At 46.0% G+C, this 27,508-nt stretch overlaps 1 protein-coding gene across 1 annotated transcript; it reads right to left on the bottom strand.

Annotated features, from left to right (window-relative positions):
• Positions 1-14,505: 14,505 nt before the first annotated feature.
• On the bottom strand, positions 14,506-18,267 carry LOC310785654 (uncharacterized protein). The gene is made up of 7 exons (XM_083646799.1): positions 18,232-18,267; positions 16,276-16,355; positions 15,781-16,137; positions 15,524-15,664; positions 15,312-15,392; positions 14,933-15,110; positions 14,506-14,698 (listed from the first exon to the last, which is right to left on the bottom strand). The coding sequence occupies exons 3-6, from the start codon at positions 16,129-16,131 to the stop codon at positions 15,108-15,110; spliced, it is 576 nt and encodes a 191-aa protein (XP_083502925.1). The 5' UTR covers positions 16,132-16,137; positions 16,276-16,355; positions 18,232-18,267; the 3' UTR covers positions 14,506-14,698; positions 14,933-15,107.
• Positions 18,268-27,508: the final 9,241 nt, after the last annotated feature.

A 27,508-nucleotide genomic window follows, 5' to 3' on the forward strand; every position in this document is an offset into this window, starting at 1 on the left:
TAAATGAATAAATAAATAAATAAATAAATAAATAAATAAATAAAGATTCCAGGATTCCAAGTCTTGATATGCATTTTAACATAGTGTCAGCAGTATTGCTCAACTTTCCCTTTCCTCCGCTCTCCCACCCTTCCTGTGCAAGGAGCCTGTAGTTGTATTCTTCCTCCGAGAAAACAGTGACAAAAAGCTGTGACATTTTCTCCAGCATGCCATCAAAACCTCCAAATAACGGCAGGCCGGGAGAATTTCTCTCATCTCTACCGTCATGCAGGAGCCTTCGCGTGAACCCAAAATCCAATATGGTTGCCTGTGTGCCGGCGTCAAATCAGACCGGGGAGGTAATACCAGTGATACATCATCATTACAGAATCCCTGAAAAGTTAGAATAATGAAACTTTTTTTTTCTTGCACTTGCACTTTACGCCAGAACACCTTATTATAAATCACACCCAAGTCATCACAGGATCGCTCATTTCTTACCCTATTCGCCCTCCCTCTTTATAATACTCTCCTTCTCTCGGGAGAGGGGGGGAAAATAGAGTAATATATAAGAAATCCAATAGATGCCAAAGGTGTTGTTTTGACAGAGAGACAGAGAGAATGAAAAAAGAAAGAGAAAAACCTCCTGACACGGGATGATAAATGTATGGCAGAGGTGGAAATGGCTTCGTCCTGATTTGATATGGAGCGCTCTGCCTGTCCCTCTTCATCTCAGAGACTCGGTAACATATTCATTGGCACTGTCAGACACATTGCTTTATGGGCTAAAGGTGCAGGAGTGCTGCCCTGATCGCGCTCTTCTACCTGCAAAAACCCATGTGCAACTTTTGCCATTTCAATACAGCGACACTGTGGGCGTTCATACAGGGTGTCTGGTTCATGGAGGAGTCAATTAGTGATTTGAATGTTCAGACCTATTGATAAATGCATTTGCAAAGCCCACCCAGCTGCAAACACACATTTTCAGCTAGGATAAGTTCACCCAAAAATTATCTAGGCTACTCACCCCCATGCTGATGGAAGAGCGGGTGAAGTTTTTTTTAGTCCTCGAAACTTTTGTGGAGTTTCACAGCAAAACACTGTTGCAGTACTCTCTCCTAAAAAATTGAAGTGGTTGGGGACCAACTTTCAAATGTTAAAAAAGTAAAAAGCTCACCTGGCGTAATCCAAGTCTTCAGTAGCCCTGAGATGCCAAGTTGACATGAAAAGAGAAAGGTTTTTATCTGAAGTCTTCATTGTTAGCCATGTGCTCCAAGAACATGGCCAGCGGATACTGTATAGCCTGCTACAGTGAAGGTTTCAGCTAAAACAGGGTGTAAATTATGTATTTTCAAGTGAACTTGGCATCTCAGGGCTACTGAAGACTTGGATTATGCCAGGCGAGCATCATGGAGGCTTTTTTATGTTTGGAAATTGGTCACCATCCACTTGGTTTAGGAGAACTCTGCAACAGTGTTTTGCTGTGAAACTCCACAAAGCTTTTGTGGACTAAAAAAACTTCAGCAAGGCGTTGAGTAGGTAATGACTGAATTTTCATTTGTTGCGTGAACTTATCTCTTTTTTCTGATTTCCCCCCGCATTTTCTCCCCAATTGTACTTGGCCAATTTTTCCCCCTGCTGCCCCAGTCGCTGCTCCACCCCCTCTGCCCATCTGGGGAGAGCCATAGACTAGCACCATGCTTCCTCCGACACATGCACAGTTGCCAGCCGCTTCTTTTCATCTGACAGCGGGGAGCTTCACCGGCAGGACGTAGCACGTGGGAGGATCACGCTATTCCCACCAGCTCCCTTCCGCCCGGAGCAGGCGCCTCGACCGACCAGAGGAGGCGCTAGTGCAGCGACCAGGACACATACCCTTAATCTGACTTCCCACCCACAGACATAGCCAATCGTGCCTGTATGGACGGCGCCCGACCAAACCGGAGGTAACGCGCGAACCTGCGACCCTCGTGTTGGTAGGCAGGGAATCTACCGCGACACTACCTGGACACCCGGTGAACTTATCCTTTAAGGTAAACATTATGCCCAAAACGACCAAGTGTTGTTAATCGGTATCTGGCCCCAGGTAAACAGATGTTCATCAGTCATTCTCTCCCTCTCTCTCTCTCTCTCTCTCTATCCCTCCCTCTCTCTCTCTCTCTCTCTCTCTCTATCCCTCCCTCTCTCTCTCTCTCTCTCTCTCTCTCTCGCTCACTCAGTTGGGTTGGTCTCTGCGGTGGAGCGCTGCTGATATAGAGAGGCTGCAGAGGCCCCAGCTGACCTGGGCTCTGCCACGCTATGAATCTTTTATCACCACACCTCTGCAACTGCTGCTCTCCATCCCACATTCTCCTCCCCCTTTCCTCATCCTCAACACACAGCAAAACACGTGTCTGCTAGCTGCTACACGCGTAACATGCTAACATCAATAAATCATTACCGTATTAATGTTGAGACATGATTATGGTCACGATAAACAAACCACACCATCGCTGAGAAGATTGGCAGCCTCAACCAGCGTCTACAGTGCATTTTACATCGTGTACCATACTGGGTTGGAGTTGGCACAGTTGGTTGAGCGTTCACAGTTTCTCGCAATGGCAGAAAAATACTTTCAAACTTCTCATCCTTCCTCTTTCTCTTTAAAACAAATCCACGTGGAGTGACGCCAGCGAGCAAGCGGGCGACAAGTAGTGACATGGTCTTTGCAATAGGAAATGTGGTCTTAATTTATAAGAGACACGAGCGCTAACAAAGCCAGTAGCATGAGATAGAGGCTAATCTCCTAAACATACAGGGTCTCCTTTGTTTGTCGTAATTATATTAAAGGGATACTCCACTTTTTCAGGAGGCGATAATGCACATAATCTGGCTTTTTGGAAGGAAAGGAGGTCGGTGGCCATGTTTGGAAAGTAGTGCTGTCTATCTCTTTTCCTTCTAAAAAGACAGATTATGTGCATTTTGGATTAATATTTCCTCGTGTGGTGAGTACCCGAAGCACAACATGTATTTTGGCACCGTGAGATGTGTGTTTTGGCAGATTTTCAACAGCTGTACCATTACCCTCCATTCTATGGCGATACTAACTAACTTCACGACTGTAGCTCACTGTAAACTGCGCAGACAGTGCCGGTAAGGCATGGTGTACCTTGGTTATGTGGGTGGGATGTGTAGGGACTCCCGAAAAAGTATCTTAAGGAAGCAATTCATTTGACAAGGATATCCGGGCAGACCACTCAAAAATTCTTGTCAGGAGTCCATTTGCATTGGGATCAAGTTAAATTCTTCGAAATAGTTTAAGCACTAGATGAACTGACTTGTTAAGATGGATATGTTCTTCACTGCAGCCATTCCACGCACAGCATCAGTACCCAGCCCCGCTCCATGCCATGCATCTATTATTCAACGTGGGATGTAAAAAATGTCAAAGACAGGCGGGAGGGGAGAGAGGGAGAGGGGGGGGAGTGATCAGACAGAAATTGTAAGAGTGTGAGGTTGAGAGACAGAACGAGCAACGTGCGAGGAAACAGAAAGAAAGAGGAGATAGGTTGGAAGCAGTACTCCAATCGCCCATGCATCAGTCCGTCTCTTTCCAATTTGGAGGAGTGATTTGAAAGTAAGCCACTTGTTTTGTTTTTCCAATTGCTCCCATCAGCTGGGATGGATGGAGTTAGGATGCAGATGAGGGATAAAGAGAGACTCACTATTCTATTCTACTCATTCCCATTTCACCAGCGGGCGCATAGGTCCCTCTACTTCTGTCTGTCTCTGGCCTTCTTCTCCATGGTTCCCCAGCTTTGTTGGTGGTGTTGTTACCTCTCTCTCTCTCTCTCTCTCTCTCTCTCTCTCTCTCTCTCACTGTGCCATGCTACCTTCCTTCTCTCTTTCGTTTACCCTCCGGGGACCAATGTAATGCAACATTGGGAATTGCTCTTGTTTCAATTCTGAGTACATGTCCACTCCAGGTCCACCAGCATCTCTGTAATGTTGTGTTTTGTCTTGTTAAGTGATTCTGAGAAGGTTGTAGTTGGAGATGGTGTTTGGTCAGAAGATTATGCATGATTTATATAGGAAGGCATGATGTATGGAAGGTGGATATTTATGGGTGTCCTGTTGTTTTCCAGCATTCTGCTCCATAGAGTAATGTTGACAATCGAGTACCACAGGAATGAGTCCGGAAAACATGGCTGCTGCTAACACTTCCGGCTCGGAAGGAGTAAAAGTCAGTGGGATTTTTTTTTCCAGATTTTTTTATCCCATTTTTATCCCCTGTTAGTGCTAATTTTAATGTATTTATCCTGGTTGCTGCTCCACCCTCTGCCAATCTGGGGAGAGCCGAAACTGGCTCCATGCTTCCTCCGAGACATGGGCAGTAGCCAGCCGCTTCTTTTCACCTGACAGGGTAAGCTTCACCGGTAGGACATAGCACGTGGGAGGATCACGCTATTCCAACAAGTTCCCCTCCCTCCGAACAGGCCCCCCTAACGACCAGAGGAGGCACCACTTCAGCGACCAGGATATTGCATGTTTTGGTGTGGGGTTCCTATATGAAGGAAACCCACAGGGGGCATGGGGAGAACATGCAAACTCCACACAGAAAGGCCATTTTGACAACCCCACCTGGGCGGTGGGCACTCGAGGACATGTGGACGGGCACGCACTCCTTCAGCGCTCACAGCGTCCCAGGTGGAAATCGAACCCAGGAACTTCTAGCTGTGAGACGACAGTGCTTACCACTGCACCACCATGCCCCTGTCAGTGGGATTTTTGTATGGGATTTCGGTTAAATGCATGAAATAAGGGTGCCCAGGTAGGGTAGCCGTAGATTCCCTGCCTACAACACGAGGGCCGCAGATTTGCGCCCCCATGTTACCTCCGGCTTGGTCGGGCGTCCATACAGACACGATTGGCTGTGTCTGCGGGTGGGAAGCCGGATTAGGGGTATGTCCTGGTCGCTGCACTAGCGCCTCCTCTGGTCGGTCGGGGCGCCTGTTGGCGAACTGGTGGGAATAGTGTGATCCTCCCACGTGCTACGTCCGGTGAAGCTCCCCGCTGTCAGGTGAAAAGCGGCTGGCAACTGCGCATGTGTCGGAGGAAGCATGGTGCTAGTCTACGGCTCTCCCCAGATCGACAGAGGGGGTGGAGCAGCGACCGGGGCAGCAGGGCGAAATTGGCCAAGTACAATTGGGGAGAAAATGGGGGGGAAATCTGGGAAAAGAAATGCATGAAATAAAGTCTGTGGTTAACAAAAGTTTATATAACAGCAAAGCTTGTGTTCAACAAGATCATCTTCACAAATGAGGCACGCTTCAAAAGTCATAAAAGCGGTCCTCACTTTTGTTAACCACAGACCTTATTTCAGGCATTTAACCAAAATTCCCATTATAAAAATCCCATTGTCTTTTCCCCCTACGAACCAGCAGCGCAGGGACTTCTGGGTACGCCTACAAAAACACGTCATCCCTGCAGTACTCTATACACAGCTTTCATATATTCTGTTTGGTTTTGTCTCGGTTCGATTTCCAGATTCCTTTTAGTCTTGAGACACAGAGAAAATAACAGGCGGGCTAGAGAGTCACCGCGAGCCCTCTCACAGAATGTGTCCCAGGCCCGCCGCACCCCATTACGCAGAGTACGCAGACTGCGTAGGGCATCATGTGACTGAGGGCACCAAAAAAAAGAAAAAAAAAAAAAAAAAAAATTTGGTGCCCTCAGTCAGCCCACTCACTGAACAGCAGGCCAGGCGCCGCCTACTGGTTTACTAGTGGTTTTATTACTTTATTCAGGGTTAAAGTGGGGGCATCTCATTGTAAAATTGGACTCGGCCCAAATTGGGCTTCAAACGGCCCAAATTGGGCTTCAAACGGCTTAAATCTGTCTTCAACCGGCCCAAATCTGGCTTCAACTGGCCCAAATCTGGCTTCAAACGACCCAAATCGGGCTTCAAACGGCCCAAATCTGGCTTCAAACAGCCCAAATCTGGCTTCAAACGGCCCAAATTGGGCTTCAAACAGCCCAAATTTTTCGCCGCCGCCCTTCGGACGCCGGCACGCACGTCAGCCCATTTTCGGCCTGGCCTGCTTGGTATCTAATGCCCAGCCTGAATTATGATCCCAGTCCGCCCCTGCTCGCATGTACAGTTTAACAATCGCTTGTTTGCTGACATGTACAGTAATTGTAACAATTGTTTGTTTGCCACATGTAATGTAATGTGAGATACACTAGTATCGTTCATAATTAATGATTTTGCAGTCTTTCGTTTGACAGTTATTGAAAGTTTTGCGGGGGGGGGGGGGGGGGCACCACAAAACAATTACGCTTAGGGCACCCAAATGGCCAGCAGCGGCCCTGCTGTGTCCTATAATCACTGCAGCAACACAACACATCTCACAGGCTCTATTCAAATCCAAACGCCTTTCTTCCCAACCTCCCGTCAGTCCTGACGCTCCCGTCACTCCACCTCTCGGCTGGTCCTAGAGAGGTGGGTGTGGCGTTCAATTATCCCCCCTCTTTACAGGACGTGTGCGACGACCTTGGCCACCGCGCGGCTTAACTTTAACTGAATAACAGGGGGGGCTTTTATTGAAAGTGAAACAGTACAGCACATGACAGGCAATTACTCTTGGTGATGTCAGCCTGTCAAGGGGGTCACGTCCCGCCGCCATTGTTGTTTTGCTCGTCTCCTCCCGCTCGCCCGACTTTTGATAGACGTTTCTTTAGAGTTTAGGCCCAGCGTCGCTGCCACTTTGTGGCTGTGCCCGGACAGAAATTCAATATGGGCCGATATGGGTATGAAAGCACTTGGAGAGAGAGAGAGACAGAGGGAGAAGGGAGGCGATGCCGGGGCGAGGGAGTGATACGACTCCTTTAGAAGTGTGTGTGAGAGGGAGAGAGAGAGAGAGAGAGAGAGAGAGGGGGGGGGGGGGGGGGAGAGAAGGGGATAAAAGAACGACTCGCCAAGACTTGAGATAGGTCTTTGTTCTGGGGGTTGTTGGAGTGAAATCTTGTTATGTTTTATTCATGCCAATGTCTTTTAATTTCTATGCATGCATCGCACATTACAGAACAGTTACCCCCGTCCGAGTCCTCCGAGACGACGGAGACGGCATGATGAAATGTTGAGTGACAGTGAGACACCACGGATGATTTCAAAAGCAACGCTACATTTAGGGAACGCAAGGCCGTCAATACAAATGCAAGCAGGCTCGCTGTGCAACGAGAGGCTCGTGCAACGAGAGGCTCGTGCAACGAGAGCGGCAGCGGTCCTTTTTGAATTTTCGTCTCAAACATATCTGCATCCCAGTTGCCCGTTGGGCATTGGGTGGCCTCTAGTCTCTTTCCATAAAGCCAAAGAGAATTTGCAAAACGGGAGGAGCTTGTTTCCCCTGGGCCCCAATTAAAACTTCCTTTGGCAAAGTGGCAGCTTTTTATGCCCGCGCACTTTCGCGGTGTTTTCGCCACGTCTCCTAACAAACTGCAGGGAAGCCAGTGAAAGCAGGCTATTAGAAAATAAGAGCCTTGCCAGAGTGAGAGAGGGAGGAGGGGGACCAGAGAGAGAGAGAGGGAGAAGGGGACGAGATATACGGGAAGAGAGAGAGAGAGAGCAAGGAAGCTATTAGTCACGCATTAGTCAGAAATTACAGAATAATTTCAAATGTTAAAACTCCATATCTGGTATTCAGGGTCATTATTATACGGTTTGTTTGAACCTTAGGGATTGAGTGGACTGCTTATGCAGAGCAGGAATGACAACTAGTGAATGGAGTATAGGGCTGGAGGGAAAGTCAATGCAGAAAATTAATAAGAACCACCCATATTTGACCGTTTGTGATATTTCAAACACAGTAAGGATTTTGTATCTATTCGAGAGCTTAATACTGATGGATAGCAGATGCCCATATGTTTATATTCACAGCATGTTACTCCACCACAGATCACAACTGAAATGGCATTGATTGAGTGTGTGTGTGTGTGTGTGTGTGTGTGTGTGTGTGTGTGTGTGTGTGTGTGTGTGTGTGTGTGTGTGTGTGTGTGTGTGTGTGTGTGTGTGTGTGTGTGTGTGTGTGTGCGCGTGTGGACACATGCTTGCACGTCTCACACTGAACATTTCAAGTATCTGCAGTCAACTTCAATATCATATCATATCAATATAACATGTTGCTTCTTCTCCCTTGAGGAGAAACGGTCAGATGTGTAATGATCACTTGTCTCTTCTTGGTTAGGGGTCCTTTACTGCATGTTTATGGGGTCCTCCATCACTGGCTGACTTCGCTTATTTGATCCCCATACTGTACGCTGCAGACATCAACGGCGGTGAGCATGTTGTTCCTCTGAAAAGGACGTTTCCATCACCAGACCAGCAGCACAAAAGCCTGCAGCAGCCACAAAACCCACAGTATTCTATGACAAAGGCAAATAAAAAAAAGATGGTTTTACAAAAGCAAAACAAAGGGAGGGTTTGGGGAGTACGGTCTTTGGAATAGGATCATGAGCTATTTTGATTATTTAAAATTAGGCACTGATTGCATTCCATTTATCTGCATGGTCAACTCTATCCTATTTCTTCTTGGTGTAATTTAGAGCAGCCCAAAGATCTGAAAGAATAAAAATAGGCTCATACTTATGGCTACAGCTAAATACTATTCCATCCTTCTGATGAACATCAAGCGCGCATGTTAAAAATTAGTTGGATGACTTTTTCTTCAGAAATCATAGATCGGTCATGGTCTTGAAAACATTTGAAGGTTATTTATGTATGGCAATTATGTTTTTCAGTATTAACCAAATCTAGTAGGAAAAGAGAAATGAATGAGGAAAAAATCAATAAAAGAAGCTTCAAACAGCATGAAGAGGCACTTTCAAAACAGAAACTATTGCTGATAGCACTTTCAACATTGTACTTCAGTGCATCCTGAAATACGTGGACACAAGAGTTTACTTTTAGCTACAACATAACTTTAATACATAAACTATGTGTCTCTAAAAATAATATTGCTTGTTAGCCAGGTCCACTTTTTCTCAATTCAGTGTGATTCGGGGGTCTAGTCAGCCTTTACCCTGGAGTGGTCTGGCCAGCAGACCACTAATTTTTCTAAGCATTTTACGAAATGTCTATGGGAAAATAGTTGGCCTACGAGAAGAGCCAATCACTGGTTCATTTCTCTCACATAATCCAGCTTAGTTTCAACATCAGAAAGCAGATTTAGACTTAGAGGAAAGAAGCAATGCGCAAACCTTGAGAATGAATATCAGGTGGTGGTAAAACTTATATAAGCTATAGGCTTACCTTTGGTTGAATTCCTACATGTAACTGCATGTGTCTCCATAGCACCTAACTGCTCCACTGCAGGCCTCCAGAGCATGTAAACACTCCCATCAGTTTGAGACTGACATATTAATGACATTGATGCACAGCTATTTCACTCCAGCGCAGATAAGGGACCCTCCATTGCTCCACACAAATGAAATCAGGAGCCATATCTCACACTGGTACATGACATGTTATGAAATATAGAGGCGACCATGCGAGTTGGGTAGATGTTGTGTCGGCCGTGTGTGCGTGCATGTGTGTGCGTGCGTGCGTGTGTGTGTGTGTGTGTGTGTGTGTGTGTGTGTGGGGGGGTGTGTGTGTGTGTGTGTGTGTGTGTGTGTGTGCGCGCATGTCAGTTTGTGGATAGGGAATGTGACAGCAGGGATCAGATAGCACTGAATGCTTCCCAGACTGGATTTAGAGTGTGTCTGATAGAAGCGGGGAATGGGGAGATGCTCTCAGATATTTATTGACTGCAGCACTGAGCAAGCAACGGTGAGAAACGTTGGAAACTTTTGTGCTTTCCGTCTCCGCAACTCCCAACTCATGTTGGATGGATGTTCTTCCACAGATCTTGATGAGAGCGCGAGCTGCATTGCTAAAGATAGCGCTCGTGCGTCGGCAACGCAACACAATACTCTTTGCGCTAGCCAAGTCCATGTCGCTCCGAGCTTGAACTGAACATTCCCCTCGACAGTTAGGTTCCCTTGAAGCCACTGATTGGCAAGTTGTCTGGAGATAATTACAGACGTTGGAGCAAAACACACTACTTGTCTTTTGAGGGTTCTGCATAGGGCATTTCAGAAGTGAATTGTGTCACGAAAGATTAAGCCATGGCATTCTGCCTCTTCCTGTAAGTACCCTGGTGACGAAGAGAGAAATGGGTAAAGACAAAGGAATGCCAGTACAGTATATCAATCTGCTGCACCATTGACTCTGGTCTGCATGGAGAGAAAGGCGTGCAAGATGCTACACCGAAGATAAGGGAGGGAGTAAAGGTCGTGCGAGAAGAGAAGGTCCGACCTTTGTTTTTTTTGCTTTCACTGGGCTATGGCTCTACCCCTTGCTTGGGATGGTGACCGTGCATGTCAGTCACCGGGGCCTATGTCCTAACATGTTGTCTGTAGTCACTCTGAGGCGAAAGCAAGCAGCCTGCAGAGAGAGTCTGATTAGCTACACAAGGCCAAGCCCTTGGTGTGGACCTACAGCACCCTAAGACCTTTTCCTGTCGCCCTCCTCGCCCTCGCCCTGCTGGAGCCAGCAGAGGAGAACGCCTTCGACGCCTCGACCCGAATGCAGAGCAGTCATCTCATAATAAACACGGCGGGCGTCTGCGGGTGCACACTTAAGCAAGGGCATCGCACATCACAATACATAGCCTACATGTATACAGCCTCACGGGCAATCCCTCTCCTGATCTGCCCTCCCACTTGTTCCTTCCGACAGCCCTCGTTTGCAAAGGAAATTGCCTCCAAGACGTCCGTGGCCTGTGCATATTAGCATCAAGGTATAGGGGCACGCGAGCGCATGGTGCGCCCATATGTGGGGGCACGCACGGCCTAATGCACTAGTGCATTTGCATGGAGACAAGTTTATTCCTTCTTCAACCTCTCGTCACCCTCTGATTTCCTGCTCAGCCACTCCTATTACCAGCACCGACAGGAAACCTGTTATACAGCTTGACAGTAGTGGCGTTTTTGCCTGTGTGCGAGTGCAGTAAATGGTTGGAATACTAAATAGGTTCATACACTGCTTCCACGTATTTGGGCTCTGCGGCAGAAACAGGGGTGAATTATACATGCATTTGGAGATCACTGCGAATATGTCCGTGGAAATAGAAAGAAAGAGAGAGAGGGGGGGGGGGGAAGCGGTCGAGGTCGGGGGTTGGCTATGTAGAATGTGCTGTCAGTTACTCTGCTCTGCCTCTCCTCTCTCTCTGTCTCACTTGCCCTCCATCAACTGCACTTGTTAAATTTGAATATTGTTTGTTCCCTCCCACCACCTCCCTCGCTTGGTCCCTTTGATTGCATTCTGCAGTCTGAGGCTATGTTGGCATTAGGAGCCCTGCTGCATGTGCTGCATTCGCCATCAGCAATCAGCGAAAGCCAGCGTCTCCTGTTTTCTCTTGTAAACTGGAGACAGGGGGAGGGGGGGACACTGACACACAAAAACAGACACAAACATTTTTCCAGGAAAAAAAATACTTTGCACTAGCGCCTCCTATGGTCGGTCGGGGGTGCCTGGTTGGTGCGGAAGGGAACTGGTGGGAATAGCGTGATCCTCCCATGTGCTACTGTACGTCCTGCCGGTGAAGCTCCCCGCTGTCAGGTGAAAAGAAGTGGCTGGCAACTGCGCATGTGTCGGAGGAAGCATGGTGCTAGTCTACGTCTGCCCCCCAGATAGGCAGAGGGTGTGGGGCAGCGACCGGGGCAGCAGGGGGAAATTGGCCAAGTACAATTGGGGAGAAAATGGGGGGAAGATCAGAAAAAATAATAAAAGGGAATGAATGTCGAGTCGACAAATGAGCAGAGGCATCACAGACTCTCTCTCTCACACACACACACACACACACACACACACACACACACACACACACACACACACACACACACACCATTGTGCAGCTGGGTGCTTATAATGATCAAATAAAAAACCCTGATCCCTCATTATCTCTCAGTACCTACTGTAGCCTTGAAACTGGGAATATGGAACATTGTTTAAAAAAAAAAAAAAAAAATCATGAATTTTATAGAATCTCCTTTTATACCTACCGGTATATTTATCTTGAGGCTGCTGAATACACAATCAGTTTTTAGTAGCCTATGGTTTGGACTTTGCAGAACTTAGTACAGTTACAGAGTGTGCACGCACTTTGTTTAGCATGCAGTAAATATTACCAAATCCAGCATACTAACTGTTAGTTTTCAAAAACATTTAATTATTGAAGTTCAACAGCTACTTTGACACTTTCTGAGCACGCCTTGTACGAATACAGAAAAGCAGAGTTATGTTTCTTGAAAGGTTCACGGGGTTGCCGACAAGATCTCATTTGCTTTTAAAGAAGCGTAATGCAAGCGAGACAGTCTGGTGCTTTCTCCGTGTTCAAAGGCATTTCTGAGACAGATGTTGCGTGTTGTCTGTCACTTAATGGAAACATCAACGCCGAGTGCTTTTATCTTTGAAACAGGCAGACGCCATTGATGAGCACAGCTGTGGAGAGCTGCGGAGCGCCTGCAGATGCTTCAATCTCACACATAGATAAGCTCACGCGCACCTCCAACTGTGCCATGCAGCCACAATCAAACCTGGATTTATATAGAACTGTGATTCTGTGAGTTCACAGCAGTTGAGCAGGCTGGTAGTGCGCTTTGCATGTTCTTTGAGTAGATTCCTCACGTGTGCTCAATAATGTCGGTTTATCTTAAGGCTGGAATACACAGGGCCGGCTTCAAAGACCCAGCGGCAACGGAGGCCGACCGTTTCATCGACTCACATCGCCAAAAAGCTACACTTGCACCGTAACAGAGCCGAACAGTCATGTGACGTCTCTTGCCCCGGAAGTGAGTTTCCCATTCATTTTCTCCATAGACATTTTTTTTAAATCCTTATATAATGGGTTTTAAGGCTGTAACCAAGCCAACCCGTGACCTACTGTGAGTGACCATAAAACATTTCAGTTGGAGCAAAAAAACCTTGCCTGGTCTCTTGCTTGTGGAAAAGGGAAAAAGGTAGAGGTGAAAATTAAGGAGAACCGCATAAATGGGTGATATCATACAGCGGCAGGCTCAAGGGGCTTTCCCGGAGGCCATGTGATTATGAAAATATTCGCCTATTGGAATGATCAGATGTGTGCTTGTGTGCTGCTTCGCTTAACCGCAGTTGGCCAGCCAATCAGAGGGATTTCCCCCACCGACGGAATCGGCCGGAAAACCCGCCGATTAAAGCCAACGGTGCGGACAGACCGCAAAAACATCAAACGTTACGGCAGCCCCGTGGGACCAAAATGGCGCCATATTCATTATCAACAACCAAACCATCACTACAAGGATAATCCAGCCATAATCAATAACAGTAAATATTATGATATCTACACAGGGAAAAGAGAGGTCGTAACAGCGGTGAACGGGCGGCAATATTTGACAATTTAGCTGGAGCTCAGTCAAACGTTTTAATTGTGAATTAGAACATTTTCGTGGGGCCACTCTGCACCCTATCGCGGGTCGCATCTGGCCTCAGGTCCGTGCCGTACGGACTAACACAGCCAAAATTAATGTAATACGAATAGTAAGCACAGACAAAAATGTTATGTTAAAAATGTTATGCTCTATGTTTTAGCTAGAGCTGTTGCTTCCTGCTTGGCTACTGTAGCTGTAGAGGAAAAAGTTCTCTCATATTACTGTAAATGCCTCAGGGACTTGGCAACTGGAGTGAGTGAGCACTGACACATACGCTAACGAAGATATGTTGTGGGTTCATTTTTAAGACTAGTAGCAAGCCAAACTGTGGCATGAGGAAATACATATCTTGTCTTAATGTCTTTGATTACTGTTTACTGCACTGCACTTAGCATGCATTCTCCTGACAAGCTGAACTTATCCAATCATTGGTATTTTAAATGAACAATTTCAAAGAGAGAGCAATTGAGTTAGCTAGCAAATGCGTTGTTAATCTGACACTGTTCATTTGAATGTGAACAAAGCGAATGATGTAGCCAAAGTCAAAGGTTCGAACCATACCTGCCAACATTAGACAGGAGGTGTGTGTTTGGTTTATTCAGCGGTGTGGGGGAGGGGCCATGCAAAAAAAATGTGCGTGGTGCGTGTCAGAATTACACCGAATCCGGCACTGCACTCCATAAGGTTCCCCACAGCGCACTCGCCAAGTTGATCTGACAAACAGTTCTTGAGATATGTGAAGGACAGACAGACATACAGACGGTTCTGCCTTTATTAGGTAGATGTAGAGATAATTTTTGTAATAAAAATGCGGTCAAATATTAATAGCATGCGTTGATCACCAAGCAATTAAGAAAATGCTAATTTTACCATTTTTAATAAATGTTTTAATTAAAAACAATCTTATGTCATCATGTCAAATGATTTAAATCTCAATAATTGCACTCAAACAAGAAAGAAGAATGATTTGTTTCAACTTACAATCACGGATAACTTTTCATAAAACACACACACCGCGGGGATTCAACTTGCACTGCCAGCAATCACATGCATTTTCTCCAGAAAATGCTAATCTTCAAATTATGTATTATTAGTGTAGCGTTAGTTGGTAGTCACTGCCACGCTTTTTCCCATGCGTTTATGGATATAGAGGAGGTTGTTGCATTTGGGACAGCAATGTTCCACATCCTGGCAAGAATCTAGGCAGAATGGAAGGAGACACCAAGGCCAAATCCTGAAAGTATGATGAGTACACCGTCAGACAAAGACTAAATGTATGTCTTTTTAAGAAATGTGGAAGATAAATTAAAACATGAGGACAAAAGGAAAATAGTAGTCATTGGGTTCATGCGTGCGTACGTGTGCGTACGTGTGTGTGTGTGTGTGTGTGTGTGTGTGTGCGTGTGCGTGCGTGCGTGCGTGCGTGCGTGTGTGTGCCTGTGAGTGTAAGGGGTGGGGGGATACCTACAGCCAGACTCCTAGCATGGAACAGACGAGCCAGGTGCGCAGACCAGGTTTGTGCGTGGTATGGGTGACAACACAGTTGTGGCAGAAGGGACATATCATCTCGATCGGGGTGTCATTCGGCCGCTGTATTGGGACGTGGTGTGCAGTCGGCTGCTCCTGCACAACCGGCACCTGGGTCACTGTGGGGGAAACACCTACCGCTGCTTAACACCCACTGACAACTACGCTCCATGTATCCACACACACCCTACCCAGAATGGAATTGATCACATCACACACAGATATTCTTAACCAATAACTTAGGTCACAGTTGTTGACATTGAAGTAACATTCGATTGTCTATATTCTATAAATTAGAAGTTTTAAATTGTGACACTGACTTGAACTTTGAAGAGGTTGAAGTTGAGGTTGGGCATACTGATACTGAGCAGGCTGTGCAACAGGTTGTGGAACAGGCTGACCTACGAGAATAAAAAGGAAGCTGTGACAGTTAGAATACTTACTGTATAACATAGGTCACAGTTGTTGGCACTGGAGTAACATTCAATTATCTATATTCTATAAGTTAGAAGTTTTAACTTGTGACACTGACTTGGACTTTGAGGAGGTTGAAGTTGGGGTTGAAGTTGAGGTTGGGGTTCAGGTTGAGATTGAAGTTGAGGTTGAAGTTGGGGTTGAGGTTGGACATACTGATACTGAGCAGGCTGTGCAGCAGGTTGTGGAACAGGCTGACCTAAGAGAATAAAAAATAAGCGGTGACAGAATACTTATATTTTGAGTCACAGTTGTTGGCACTGGAGTAACATTCAATTATCTATATTAATAGAAGTTTTAACTTGTGTGACTGACTTTGACTTTGATCAGGTTGAGGTTGAAGTTGGGGTTGAGGTTGAAGTTGGAGTTGAGGTTGAAATTGGGGTTGAGGTTGAAATTGGGGTTGAGGTTGAAATTGGGGTTGAGGTTGAAATTGGGGTTGAGGTTGAAGTTGAGGTTGAAGTTGGGGTTCAGGTTGGGGTTGAGGTTGAAGTTGGTGTTGAGGTTGAGGTTGGGTTTGAAGTTGGGGTTGAGGTTGAAGTTGGGGTTCAGGTTGAAGTTGAGGTTGAAGTTTAAGATGGCGTCGAGGTTTTGGTTGAGGTGGAAGTTCTGGTTGAGGTTGGGCATACTGATCCTGAGCAGGCTGTACAACAGGTTGTGGAACATGCTGACCTAAGATAATTAAATAGAAGCTGTGACAGTATGCTACATCAGTAATGGCTTGCATTAAACAGGTAAAAGCAAAATTGTTTAACTTTCATTAGCAGCCAACAAGGTACAAACTGAATACAACAAAAAGAGGTGTCTTACCTTGCAGAAAGCCAGCCTGAGGAGGGGAAACCACTCCGCTGTTCAGAGGAGGTTGTGGAGGTTGAAGACTCATCTCTATACTGTCAGACGAGAGAGGACAGAAATATGGTAAGACCAGGGCTTGAAATGAACACCCGCCAAAAATAAGATTGGGTAAAAATTTACTGTGGGGCATGGTGGCGCAGTGGTAGCACTGTCACCTCACAGCAAGAAGGTCCTGGGTTTGATTCCCGCCTGTGATGCAGTGGGCGCTGAGGGTGTGTCCTCCTTCCCATGTCCTCAGTGCCTACGGCCCAGGTGGGCTATCTCGTCAAAAGGGCCTTTCTGTGTGGATTTTGCATGTTCTCCCCGTGCTCCCCGGAGGTTTCCTCCAGATAAGACTAATAAGAACCCCGACTAAAAAACATGCCAAAAAATTGTAGGCTACATAGCTGCTCGATTATAGATTCATGGCACAACTTGGAAAGTCTGTTATTTTGATATTTTATTTCGACACAATTTGAAATCAATTCCATCAGATTGCAATCTGATGGCAGAAAACGGATGTTAACGCCTCAGTGATGGCCTCAGTGATGTTTTACACAGCAGGTTTTGGAGAGGGAGACTTCCAATAACAACAAAGTTATTAACAACTGTAACAACTGCTAATTCCTAAGTGAAGCATTCCTACAGTATGCTGTTTTATTGACTTTAGAATGTGGAATGGAATGTGGAATGTGCATGGTGGCACCTTTGCACCATACCTAAAGAAGGCTGAAAGAAGAATGTTGTTGTATAACTCCTGAACTTTGTATTTGCAGTAAGACAGTGGCTGGTGTTCTGTTGGCTATCTGGTCTTCTCCAATGCACCGGTCACCAACAGGATTCATGTATGCAAAGGATCTACTGTTAGGAATTTGAATTGGAACTTATTTTATTGTAATGATTGAATAGTTATCAGTTGTTGAGGCATAAACACTTGCAGTGGTTTTGTCTGCAGGAATGTTTGCTGATAGGTTTCAGGTACAGGTTGTTAGTCAAACTCAGCTGTAGGCCTAGGTAAGGGCTATTGGTGTTCTGGTGTGAGGAAATATAAACAAAAAAATTGATAGAATTATAATTATTATAATATTATAATAATTATTGCACGTGTGTGTGTGTGTGTGTGTGTGTGTGTGTGTGTGTGTGTGTGTGTGTGTGTGTGTGTGTGTGTGTGTGTGGCTGGCTCAGAAGAGGGAACGAGTTTCCCGTACATCCTAAAATGCAAGTCAAACTACCACAGGTGACTCAGTCAAACAAGACAGACAGACAGACACACACACACACACACACACACACACACACACACACACACACACACACACACACACACACACACACACACACACACACACACACACACAGATAGACACACACACACACACACACACACACACACACACAGACACACACACACACAGGCGCGCGTGCGCAAAAACTGTTACCAAGCAAAAATACTCAAGTCCAGATTTAGATACGTTGTAAGAAAAACGTTACAACCAAAAAGGATGCAGTTTTTAACTTCAACAATACAAACAGAATAAAGTTATTGTAACAGATTTTTTTGGAGTGCCTTTAATCTCCCTTTAATTACTATATGCATTTTATTTTCATCCAAAGAGCAGCCACTGCACCCCAAGTCCACTTTTGTCACTTAATTTAACATTACAACCAAGCATTCCAAAGAATATACACAAAACTGGTATTAAGATATACTTCTGTGCCAACAACACTTGTGTCAGCACAAGAGAGAAACTGCTAAGTACTGTCATTATTTTTTCACTGTCACCTCTCCAGGATGCTTTGGCTTTGTAGTGCAGGGGTATGAGCTTTCAAGTTCACTGACAGATTCCTCTTTGCCCTGAACCCTCTTTCCAGCCACACCTGCCCTCAGCATGGCTCATCCCCCCAACCACAGATCAAGCAAGAGCTGCTTACCTTGAGCTCCGGTAGTTGGCATTCAACTCCATCTTCCTCTGATGTTTGAGACAGAGTGAGAAAGACTAGAGAACTGTTCATGTCTGAAAGAAGGCGGGGCAACGTTGTGTGTGGAAAAAGCTGCAGTAGTGTAAACATGCTGAATCAAAATTGTGGAATTTACAAATATTACTCACTTATTGAAGATGCTTTAGACTCGGGCTGCATGCCTTCTCTGAGAACATTTTACATCCCAACAAACAACATCAACAGTATTTCAATAAGAGACAGAGAGACAGAGAGAGAAAGAGAGAGATAAGGAGATAGAGAGATAAGTGATCCAATTTAAATATGGAGGAATTACATTCGAGCTATAATAACCTTTGCATGCTCATTTCTATAGGTGGAAACGAAACTCACTGCACTGCACTCCCCAGCAGCCCACTCCTCAAGTTTGAAGTCGATCAGATGAACGGTTTTCGAGATACAGTATGTAAGCTATGTTCTGATTAGTCGAATTGCATGAAATTCAAAACTGTTTTTTTTATTTTTTTGTTTGTTTTTGTTGCCAGTAGGTGGCGCTATGCATGTGTCCGAATTACACAGAGTTTGGCATTGCATTCCATCGGGTTCCCGGCAGTGCACTCCTCAAGTTTGAAGTTGATCAGATGAACGGTTCTCGAGACAAACCGCTTTTTGTGTTGCCAGTAGGTGGCGCTATGACTATATGCATATCGGAAATTTGGCACGGCACTCCGTTCGGTTTGAGTTCCTGGCAGTGCATTAAAGTTTGGTGGCGATCAGACCAATGGTCTGCAGTAAAACAATGATCTACTATGTCAAACAAACAGACAGACAGCTCCAATTATAGTAGTGAGATGAGATGAGATGAGATGAGGTGAGATGAGATTTGCAACTGCCCCATGGTGCCTGAGAACATTAAGCCCTGTGATACATTCTGAGACCGCGGGAGATAAGTAGCTAGTCCTTAGGGAGGCGCTGTGGGGCTGCGCCCACAAAAAGGAGCTGCCGCACCCTTGCACGCAGGGATGGGGACCTCACCCCACCCTGCTGATGTACAGTATGTAGGACACCACTGCAGTGCTGTCGGTCCTCACCAACACCTGCTGCCGTCCCAAATTAGCTGGGAGGAAGTGCCAGGCCAGGCTGACTGCCTGCATTTTGAGGAGGTTCACATGGAACCCCCTCTGCGTAGGACCCCAGTGCCCCCAAATGGACCTCCCATCCCAGACTGCGCCCCAGCCCGACAGGGAGGCGTCAGTGGTTGTGGTCAACCTGGAGGAGCCCTGGCCCAGGGGAACCCCTTCTCTGACATCCAAGGACCGGCTCCACCACCACCTGAGGACCCCTCGGCTCTTCTGACGCAAAACAAGCAGCTTGGATGTGTCCTTCTTTGGACACACCTTTTGAAGTATGTACAGTACCTATGCATGAACCACTGCTAAAGGGGGCAGGTGTGCAATAGCCCCAACTGTACGACCAGGGCGGGCGCCATAAGGAGGCCCAACATCATCTGGCACTTTGCCACTGACACCGCCCTGCTGGAAACATAGTGCCCTCCACAACTAGCTCTCCTCCTCTCTGCTTCACACTTGACGGCTGGTGTATAGAGCTCAACAGTGACCGTCCACTTTTGAACAGCTCTGCTTCCAGGATGAATGAATGAATGATTTTATTTGACATAATATAAATACAATACACAGATGCATACATTATTAAAAAAAAAACATCAGGATAGCGCAAGAAAGTCCTGAGACTTATTTCCATTGCAGTCCCAAGATAAGGCAGGCAGAGCAGGAAGTGAATTTCCCATCCATTTCCCCATTGTTTCAGAAAATCCTTAGAGAGTTTCAAGCCTGGAACCAAGCCAACCAGCTACGAGATGAATTGTGACAATTATTCATTTACCTCTTTATTTATTTATTTATTTGTTTGTTTGTTTGTTTGTTTATTTGCTCTGAATTCAGAGCAAATAAATTCTGGATTCTGAATTCTGGATTCATAATTTGCTTTGGATGTCATTGGTATTGGTTAAAGCTACATACATTGGCCCCCTACCCAATGCCTAAAACCCAACCCCCTCCCCCTCGTGCCTAACCCTAACCTGGAGCCTCTTCCCCTTGCTTATACGTGTTGTTGGTGATATATCCCAACACTGTAATATTGCTTAGGGCCTGCCCTGATGAGCCCTTTTGATCTTCTATCCAGCCATGTCAGCCCACTTCCAACCAGGCTTCTACACCACGTTTGTGCATCCTCCCCTACAGCAGTGTGGCACATATCCAGTGGCCTAGCATAAATACCACTTTGATCTGCCCACAATGGAGAAGTGGCTTAGGGATAATGATGAGATCACCTCTCCAACTCCCTCTCATCCACTCCCCGACAATATCACTCCAGCAGTAGTCAATGGGCAAAGCATTGGAGTAGTCAATACTGGAAAAAGGGCATCACTGAAAAGAAAGCATTATTGGGTCAATGATCCGACCATTACTGTGAGATTAGTATTACTTGAATTACGTGGTTCAGTGCTAAGCCCGGACAAAAGCGATTCCGAAGACATCCTTCCGTGGCTTTGTGAGCTTGTAAGCTATTGCCTTTGTTTTGATTAGCGGCTGGTAAGCTGTAAAATAATAGCTATTGTCTTTGTTTTGATTCACGCGGTTTGACCCCAGAAATGGACTTGGCTTGCTCATTGTCAGCGAGCGACTGGAGGAGAGTGTTGGCATTCAGGGTGGAATTCCTCGGCAGCCGTTTGGCCCTGCGGGGATCAGCTGTCTGCCAAAACAGATTACACCGGGGATACTGATGCCGTCTCTGGGGAACGGTTTGGCAGCTGACCCCCAAAATTTGATCCCTCAAGAAAACAACAGCCTATATTGCAAAGGACAATAGCTAATACACAGCAGGTTGAACTGTGTGGATTGCATATTCATTGTGTCTAAATATAACTGTAGCCTCGAGAACAGGTGTGTCAGGCAAATAGAAATCCCATATCTGGTGAAAAGTCGGGGGTGGGGTGGTGGTGGTGTGGGGGGGGGGGGGGGGGGGTAACCATGTTGTTTCTGTTATTATGCCCCCCATGCTGTCAAAATACAAGAGGCCTGGTGTGAAGGAGTGGTAAATTAAAATTGGAGCTATCATTATAATGCATGTTGTGTGGCCAAGCTTTGTTCAAACCCATTGAACTTTATTTTAAATTCTAGTCCAGATCCCTTTCCAAAGATGACCATATATGCCATACTGAATTTAAATAGGACATGAAACATTTGATCATGTGACTCTAGTTCATTTGCATTTCACCTCAGACAAGACAGGGGACTGCTTTCAAGTCTGAAAAGATTTTGAACGTTTTGATCAGTCAAAACAACCACAATCCAAATCAGAAACACAACAGCATTATGCTGTGAGCCTGTTAGAATTCAAAATCCTTACACTTAAATAGCCTGTACTCCACTACTGTACTGTACTGTACTGTACACTACACTCTAGTGTACAGTAAACCTAGTGACATCATCTAGCAGTGCCATAGATGGCAAAAAGGTGAAATGTTGTTCATCTTTCTAGCAAATAGGTAAATGTCAGACTTGAAAGCAGTGTCCTGTCTCGTCTGAGGTGAAATGCAAATGAACTGGAGTCATACTGTATGATCAAATGTATCATGTCCTCTTTAAGGGAAACGTGTATAAAATGATGCACTCAACATTTTTTCCATTTGTGCAGCCATAAAAAAATGACATCTTGGGAATGGGATTGAATATTTCACTCGATATAAGCGTGCTGTAGCTTCAGTAAAGGGCTGGAACCAGCAGATACAGAATGTGTATGTCACAGTCAGTCATAGAATATGGAAAGAATGTTTTTGAAGCTACTAAAGGGGAAATTTAAAGGTAGAAAGCAGAGTGCAAAGGCTCAACTTGTATTTTTCACATACATTACATCCGTTTCATAACACCATGATGGATCCCATGTATCCCATGTAAACTGAGTTTTGAGAGGGTGGGTATGGGCTGAAAGTTCTAATTTCCCCCCAAGGAATGGCTCGAGTCACTTAGGCTGAAGTCCTAAATGAGTGTTTATTCTGTGTGCCATGAGAAAATACAGAAAGTTTTTAAGTTTTACATGTTTAACTGTAATTGACTGACTCAGACTGAGTCTGGGTGGGAAAGGGGTTCCCCATGATGTCATCGGAACCAAAATCAGCCAATGGGCAGACTCTGGGCAGACTCAACTGCAAAAGTAGGTTTCAACCCTTAGAGGGCACTCTCGCTGCATGAAAATCATACGGTGTGTAGAATTCTAACAGTTGACACTCAAATGTGGAGATTTTGCCCAGAATGCTTCAGCAACACACCTCAAAAGCCATATACATAAAAATGTGTTTTAGGGTTCAGTTACCCTGTAATAAAGGCAAAAGAAGGTATTTACAAAAGCGAAACACTGGGCGTCCAGGTAGTGTAGGCTAGAGGTAAAAGCAGTCGCCTACCACCACAGAGACCAGGGTTCAATTCCCAGCAGCGGTACTTCCGGCTTGGTCAGACGCTCCTACAGACACAATTGGGAAGCCGCTGTGGTATGACTGCTGGTCATGAGTGCTGGTCGCTGCACTAGTCCCTCCTCTGGTTGGTCGATGGGGGCCTGTTTGAGGGAGGGGAACTGGGGGGAATAGCGTGATCTTCCCACGCACTACGTCCTGCCGGCGAAACGACTCACTGTCAGGTGAAAAGAAGCGGCTGGAGACTGCACATGTATCGGAGCAAGCATGTGCTAGTCTACAACTCTCCGCAGATCGACAGAGGGGGTGGAGCAACGACCGGGGAAGCAGGGGGGAATTGGCCAAGTACAAAGTGGGGAGAAAACAAACAAACAAACAAACAAACAAACAAAAACACTTTGAAAAGCCACAGACAATGGCAGCCACTGTTCTGGGCACAGCACAACGGTGGAGGATGAGCTTCTTTCCCACTCAGTGGGAGATACCATTTACCCATAAGCAATTAATCAACTTCACACATGCAGTAAACAGAGCATCGCCAAGTAAGGCACGGAAGCACACACCTGGAAGTCAATGTTCTCTCTTATACCCAGACTCCAATTAGACATAGCCTACAGTATAATCTACATAATACTAATCATATGTCTACATGAGTTAATACCTGTGTTATTTGTGTTTTTGTGTGGCTGCGTGGCTGTGTGCATAAATATTATTAAAAGAGGTCAAGCCTGCGCGCTGCCTGTCTTATTGGTTTCCGCTGGTGGGGAACAAGAAATAGTGGCTAATTAGTTAGCGTGTGTATGTGTGTGTGTGTGTGTGTGTGTGTGTGTGTGTGTGTGTGTGTGTGTGTGTGTGTGTGTGTGTGTGTGTGTGTGTGTGTGTGTGTGCGTGTGTGTGTGTGTGCATGCACGCGTGCGCGCCTACAGGTAGCTGCATGACCACACTCAAAGTGTTTGTTGCCAAAGCTAATCAGATACGTGCTGAAGTGGAGGACATGCTGAGGAGGTGCGGCGCACCTTCTGCTACTCATAAAGAGCAAGAGAGTGAAAGCGAGAGAGAGAGAGAGAGAGAAGATCGAAAACAGAGAAAAGCAGACACCTGCCTATGATCCGAGGTACTAATGAATAGAGAGCCCAAACACAGCCAATTAGCAGACGTGCTCGTTAAGCCGGCCACTTAACGCGTTGCTGTGTCAGGATGGATTGGCCTTTCATTGCTGCTTTGGAGCTATTGATACAGCTGCTTATTAGACTGCATTAAGACAGGAAGAACGCTGTGTGCCTAAGCCAGCCCCCTTCTCTGTCATGGTATTCTGCTAAGAATAACGCGTTTTATTTTCAAAGGGCGGAGACACGGGGGTCAAACCGGCAAACACAAACCATTCATCTGTTGTTTGCTTGCCGCTTCCATTTTTCTCTTTAGCGGCTCTGAGAGAAAGGGAGAGAAAGGGGAGGGGAGGGGAGGGGAGGGGAGGGGGAGGGAAATGGAAGGAGAACACGGCGAATGAGAGATAGATGGGGTTGGAGGGTGAAGCCGCGAGGCGCCGCATAGCAGTAAATGCGCGGGAAAAGGGAGAGATGGAAAGTAGCAGCTGGGGGTGGAGATGAGCGCTATGGTGATAAGCAGAAGGGTGAATACAAGAACGAAGATGAAGGAACTACAGCCATGATAGTGTGCAGAGAAGAGAGGAATAGACTGATTGAAGAGAAGAGAAGAGAAGAGAAGAGAAGAGAAGAGAAGAGAAGAGAAGAGAAGAGAAGAGAAGAGAAGAGAAGAGAAGAGAAGAGAAGAGAAGAGAAGAACCTTTCCATGCAGTCAAGCAATGATGGTAGTGTACAGAGACAAGAGGGACAAACTGTTAAAGAGAAGAGAAGAGAAGAAGGTTTCCACTCTTTCTTTCTTTTCTTTTTTCCCCCCCCGATTTTTTTATCCCATTTTTTATCCCCCATTAGTGCTCATTTAATTTATTTATCCTGATTGCTACTCCACCCTCTGCCGATCTGGGGAGAGCCGAAACTGGCTCCATGCTTCCTCCGAGACATGGGCAGTTAGCCAGCCGCTTCTTTCCACTCCGTTTTTCTCCGTTTCCACTCTTTTGTAATGATACATTTCAAGGACTTTTCAAGGACAAATTATTCAAGCTGAAAGCAGTGATGATCAGGCTCTCGCACCTTCAAGCCCAAGACCCCAAAAACTCTGATGCGTGTGCCAGGTTTCATGAGTTTTCAAGCATCCCTATAGTACCTCAAAAACAGCTTCTTGTTTTGTGGCGAATAATGGGTCGCCATGGCAACAGCGTTTGATGAAAACTCAAAAGCTTCACGATTGAGCATCATCAAGGTCTTAAGACTTTAAAAGAAAATAGAAACAATGCGAGTTACCTAGGCGACCAGCCTAGGTAAGAACGTCTACGAGACAGAGGACAACAACCAATGACTCAGCGCCGAAAAAGATGACGAGTCCCAGATCCCGAGTCCCGAGTTGACTCTCTCTGTCTTTTGAGGATGAATCTCAAGTCAAGTCTCAAGTCACTGTGTGTGTGCAACTTGAGTCCAGGGCGCAAGTCCAAGTCCCCATCTCTGGTGGCACGCCTGACCGAAGAGAGGATCCCTCCATGGAGATAAGCCAGAGGGGATGGATAGTGTTGACAGACAGCATGGAGAGGCAGAACAGGGAGGAGAATGGAGGCGTCGCCATGGAGCGACGCCTCAGGGGGAGGATGACACATACGTATCTTATCCCCCAGAGAGTGAAGGAGATGGGCCAGACAACCCCGCTGATTGACTGGCAGTGTCTCGGCCTGTCATTCACCACGCACTCACTCACACTCATCAACACTGGCTGGGCTCCCCACCATGCAGCCGGAGCAGAAAACGGCAGCGCACAGTGAGATTCACCCCACTCAACGCTGGTCCATGCCAGCCACTGTGCTGCATAAAGGGGCTTTTAAACAAAATGTGCGATTCCCCATCCTCAGCTCTTTTCAGTAAGCATCCTTGTTATTCTGGCAAGGCATCTGAGAGCTGTGTCAACCATTTTTGATAAAACATCACATATTGGCCATCATCTCAGGGCTGGATTGCGAGGAGTTTGCAAGAAATTTCCATAAAACATTGTAAAGTAATTTACAAGTTATGGAAATTGCAGGTGCAAGCTACTCCTGCAATCAGCTTCTATTGGTACAATCAGAGAAGCAGCCCCCCCCCCCCCCCCCCCTCCTTCCCCCCCTGGATGCAGTAGCTCTCCAGTGATGTTCCATCATGTCGGTAAGGTTGAGTCACAGGGAAGCAAAATACACTCCATCTCCCCCTCTCCCTGTTCCAATGGGAGCCATGCAGCTCCCAAAAGGGTAAATGTGTTTATTAATTACTGGCTGGCCCCTTGCTGCTGAATCCCAACATCCTGAATACAGTGGCAGTATGACTCACCAGACTGGCGCTGTCCAAGGTGCTGCCAGAGGGAATCCATCACACTCCTCACATTGCATCCCGCCAGTGGCGTCTGCAGAACCGTGTAGTGGGACTGCTCTCTAGTGGCCATGAGAGGTAGTGCTGTGCTGTTCGCGTGGGTCTCAGTCACCATCTGGTGGGGGAGGGGAGCTATCACAGCCTATCCCTTGCCTGTTTGATTGTGGAAAGAGAGAGGTGATGTGGGTCTACTCCCATACTGATGATGATGATGATAGGATGCAAACCAGTGTCTTCGGGGTAAAGGAAATCCAAGGAAGGAATTAAATCAATTGATTATGCTAAAGGATTTTGAGTAGGTCTATATAGGTAAATTCTCTATGGAGAGCAATGGCGTGGACAATGCTATTAACAGGAAATAACACCATGGAATATGAGGTAGAGGAAATAACAGTAGCCTACCTGTGCTGTTTGACATGAAAGGTTTCCAAGTCACAGGCCTTTAAGGCAAAATCAATACTCAGCTGTCACAGTTGTCATGGTAACCGAATCATTTGGCAACGACAACAAAGCCGACATTCAGCAAGTTTGGTTGCCCTACTCATTCATCCTTCAAGCAGCAAATTCCATGATGAGAGAGAACATCCACTTTACAAATCTGCCTCATCACTATGTGATAATTCAAAGATTTTGAGTCTTTAAAGATGTTAACTCCCACTTTGAAAATTAAATGGTTTTGCTCTGAAGCACCAGAGAATGATATGCACCAGCGTAGCCTGTGGGGAGTTACTGTGCGGAAATACTCGCTCGGCATTAGACAGAGATAATTGATCAAAACAGACTAATTAATGTATGTGTTTTACATATATTCATTTCCGTATCAAATATTAATGAAAATAAACGTATTTGTTTTTCAAATGAGCACAAGGCTATCAAATATTTCAGACACACCTCATTAAAGATACAGAGCCGAGAGCGAACATGCATTTTTAAAGGGCCACACTATTCACAATGGCATGGCAGAGCCGGTGCTGCCTGGTAGTGTGGCCTAGATCATCTATTCAGCCAGCTGTGTGTTGCATGTGATCAAGGTTTTCTCTTATGAGGACCCCCCCCCCCCCCGCTTTCTCCCATACTGTACATTCATTATGGCAAACACACCAGTCTCCTTTTATAGCACATCCTCCTCCGATCCATGGGTGAAACCAAGAGAGGCTGGGCCCAAACCTTGTGCATTGTTAATTTACCATTGACTATATACCATTTACACAATTACCATCTATGCATTTTGTTCTAAAAAGAGCTACTGGACTCCATGGTGATACCTCTAAAACCGCAGGCTAGTGTAAAAGTACTATAATAATCTAAAACAATC

This window comes from Poromitra crassiceps (assembly GCF_964638095.1).
Source record: "Poromitra crassiceps genome assembly, chromosome: 11".
Taxonomy (NCBI): Eukaryota; Metazoa; Chordata; class Actinopteri; order Beryciformes; family Melamphaidae; genus Poromitra; species Poromitra crassiceps.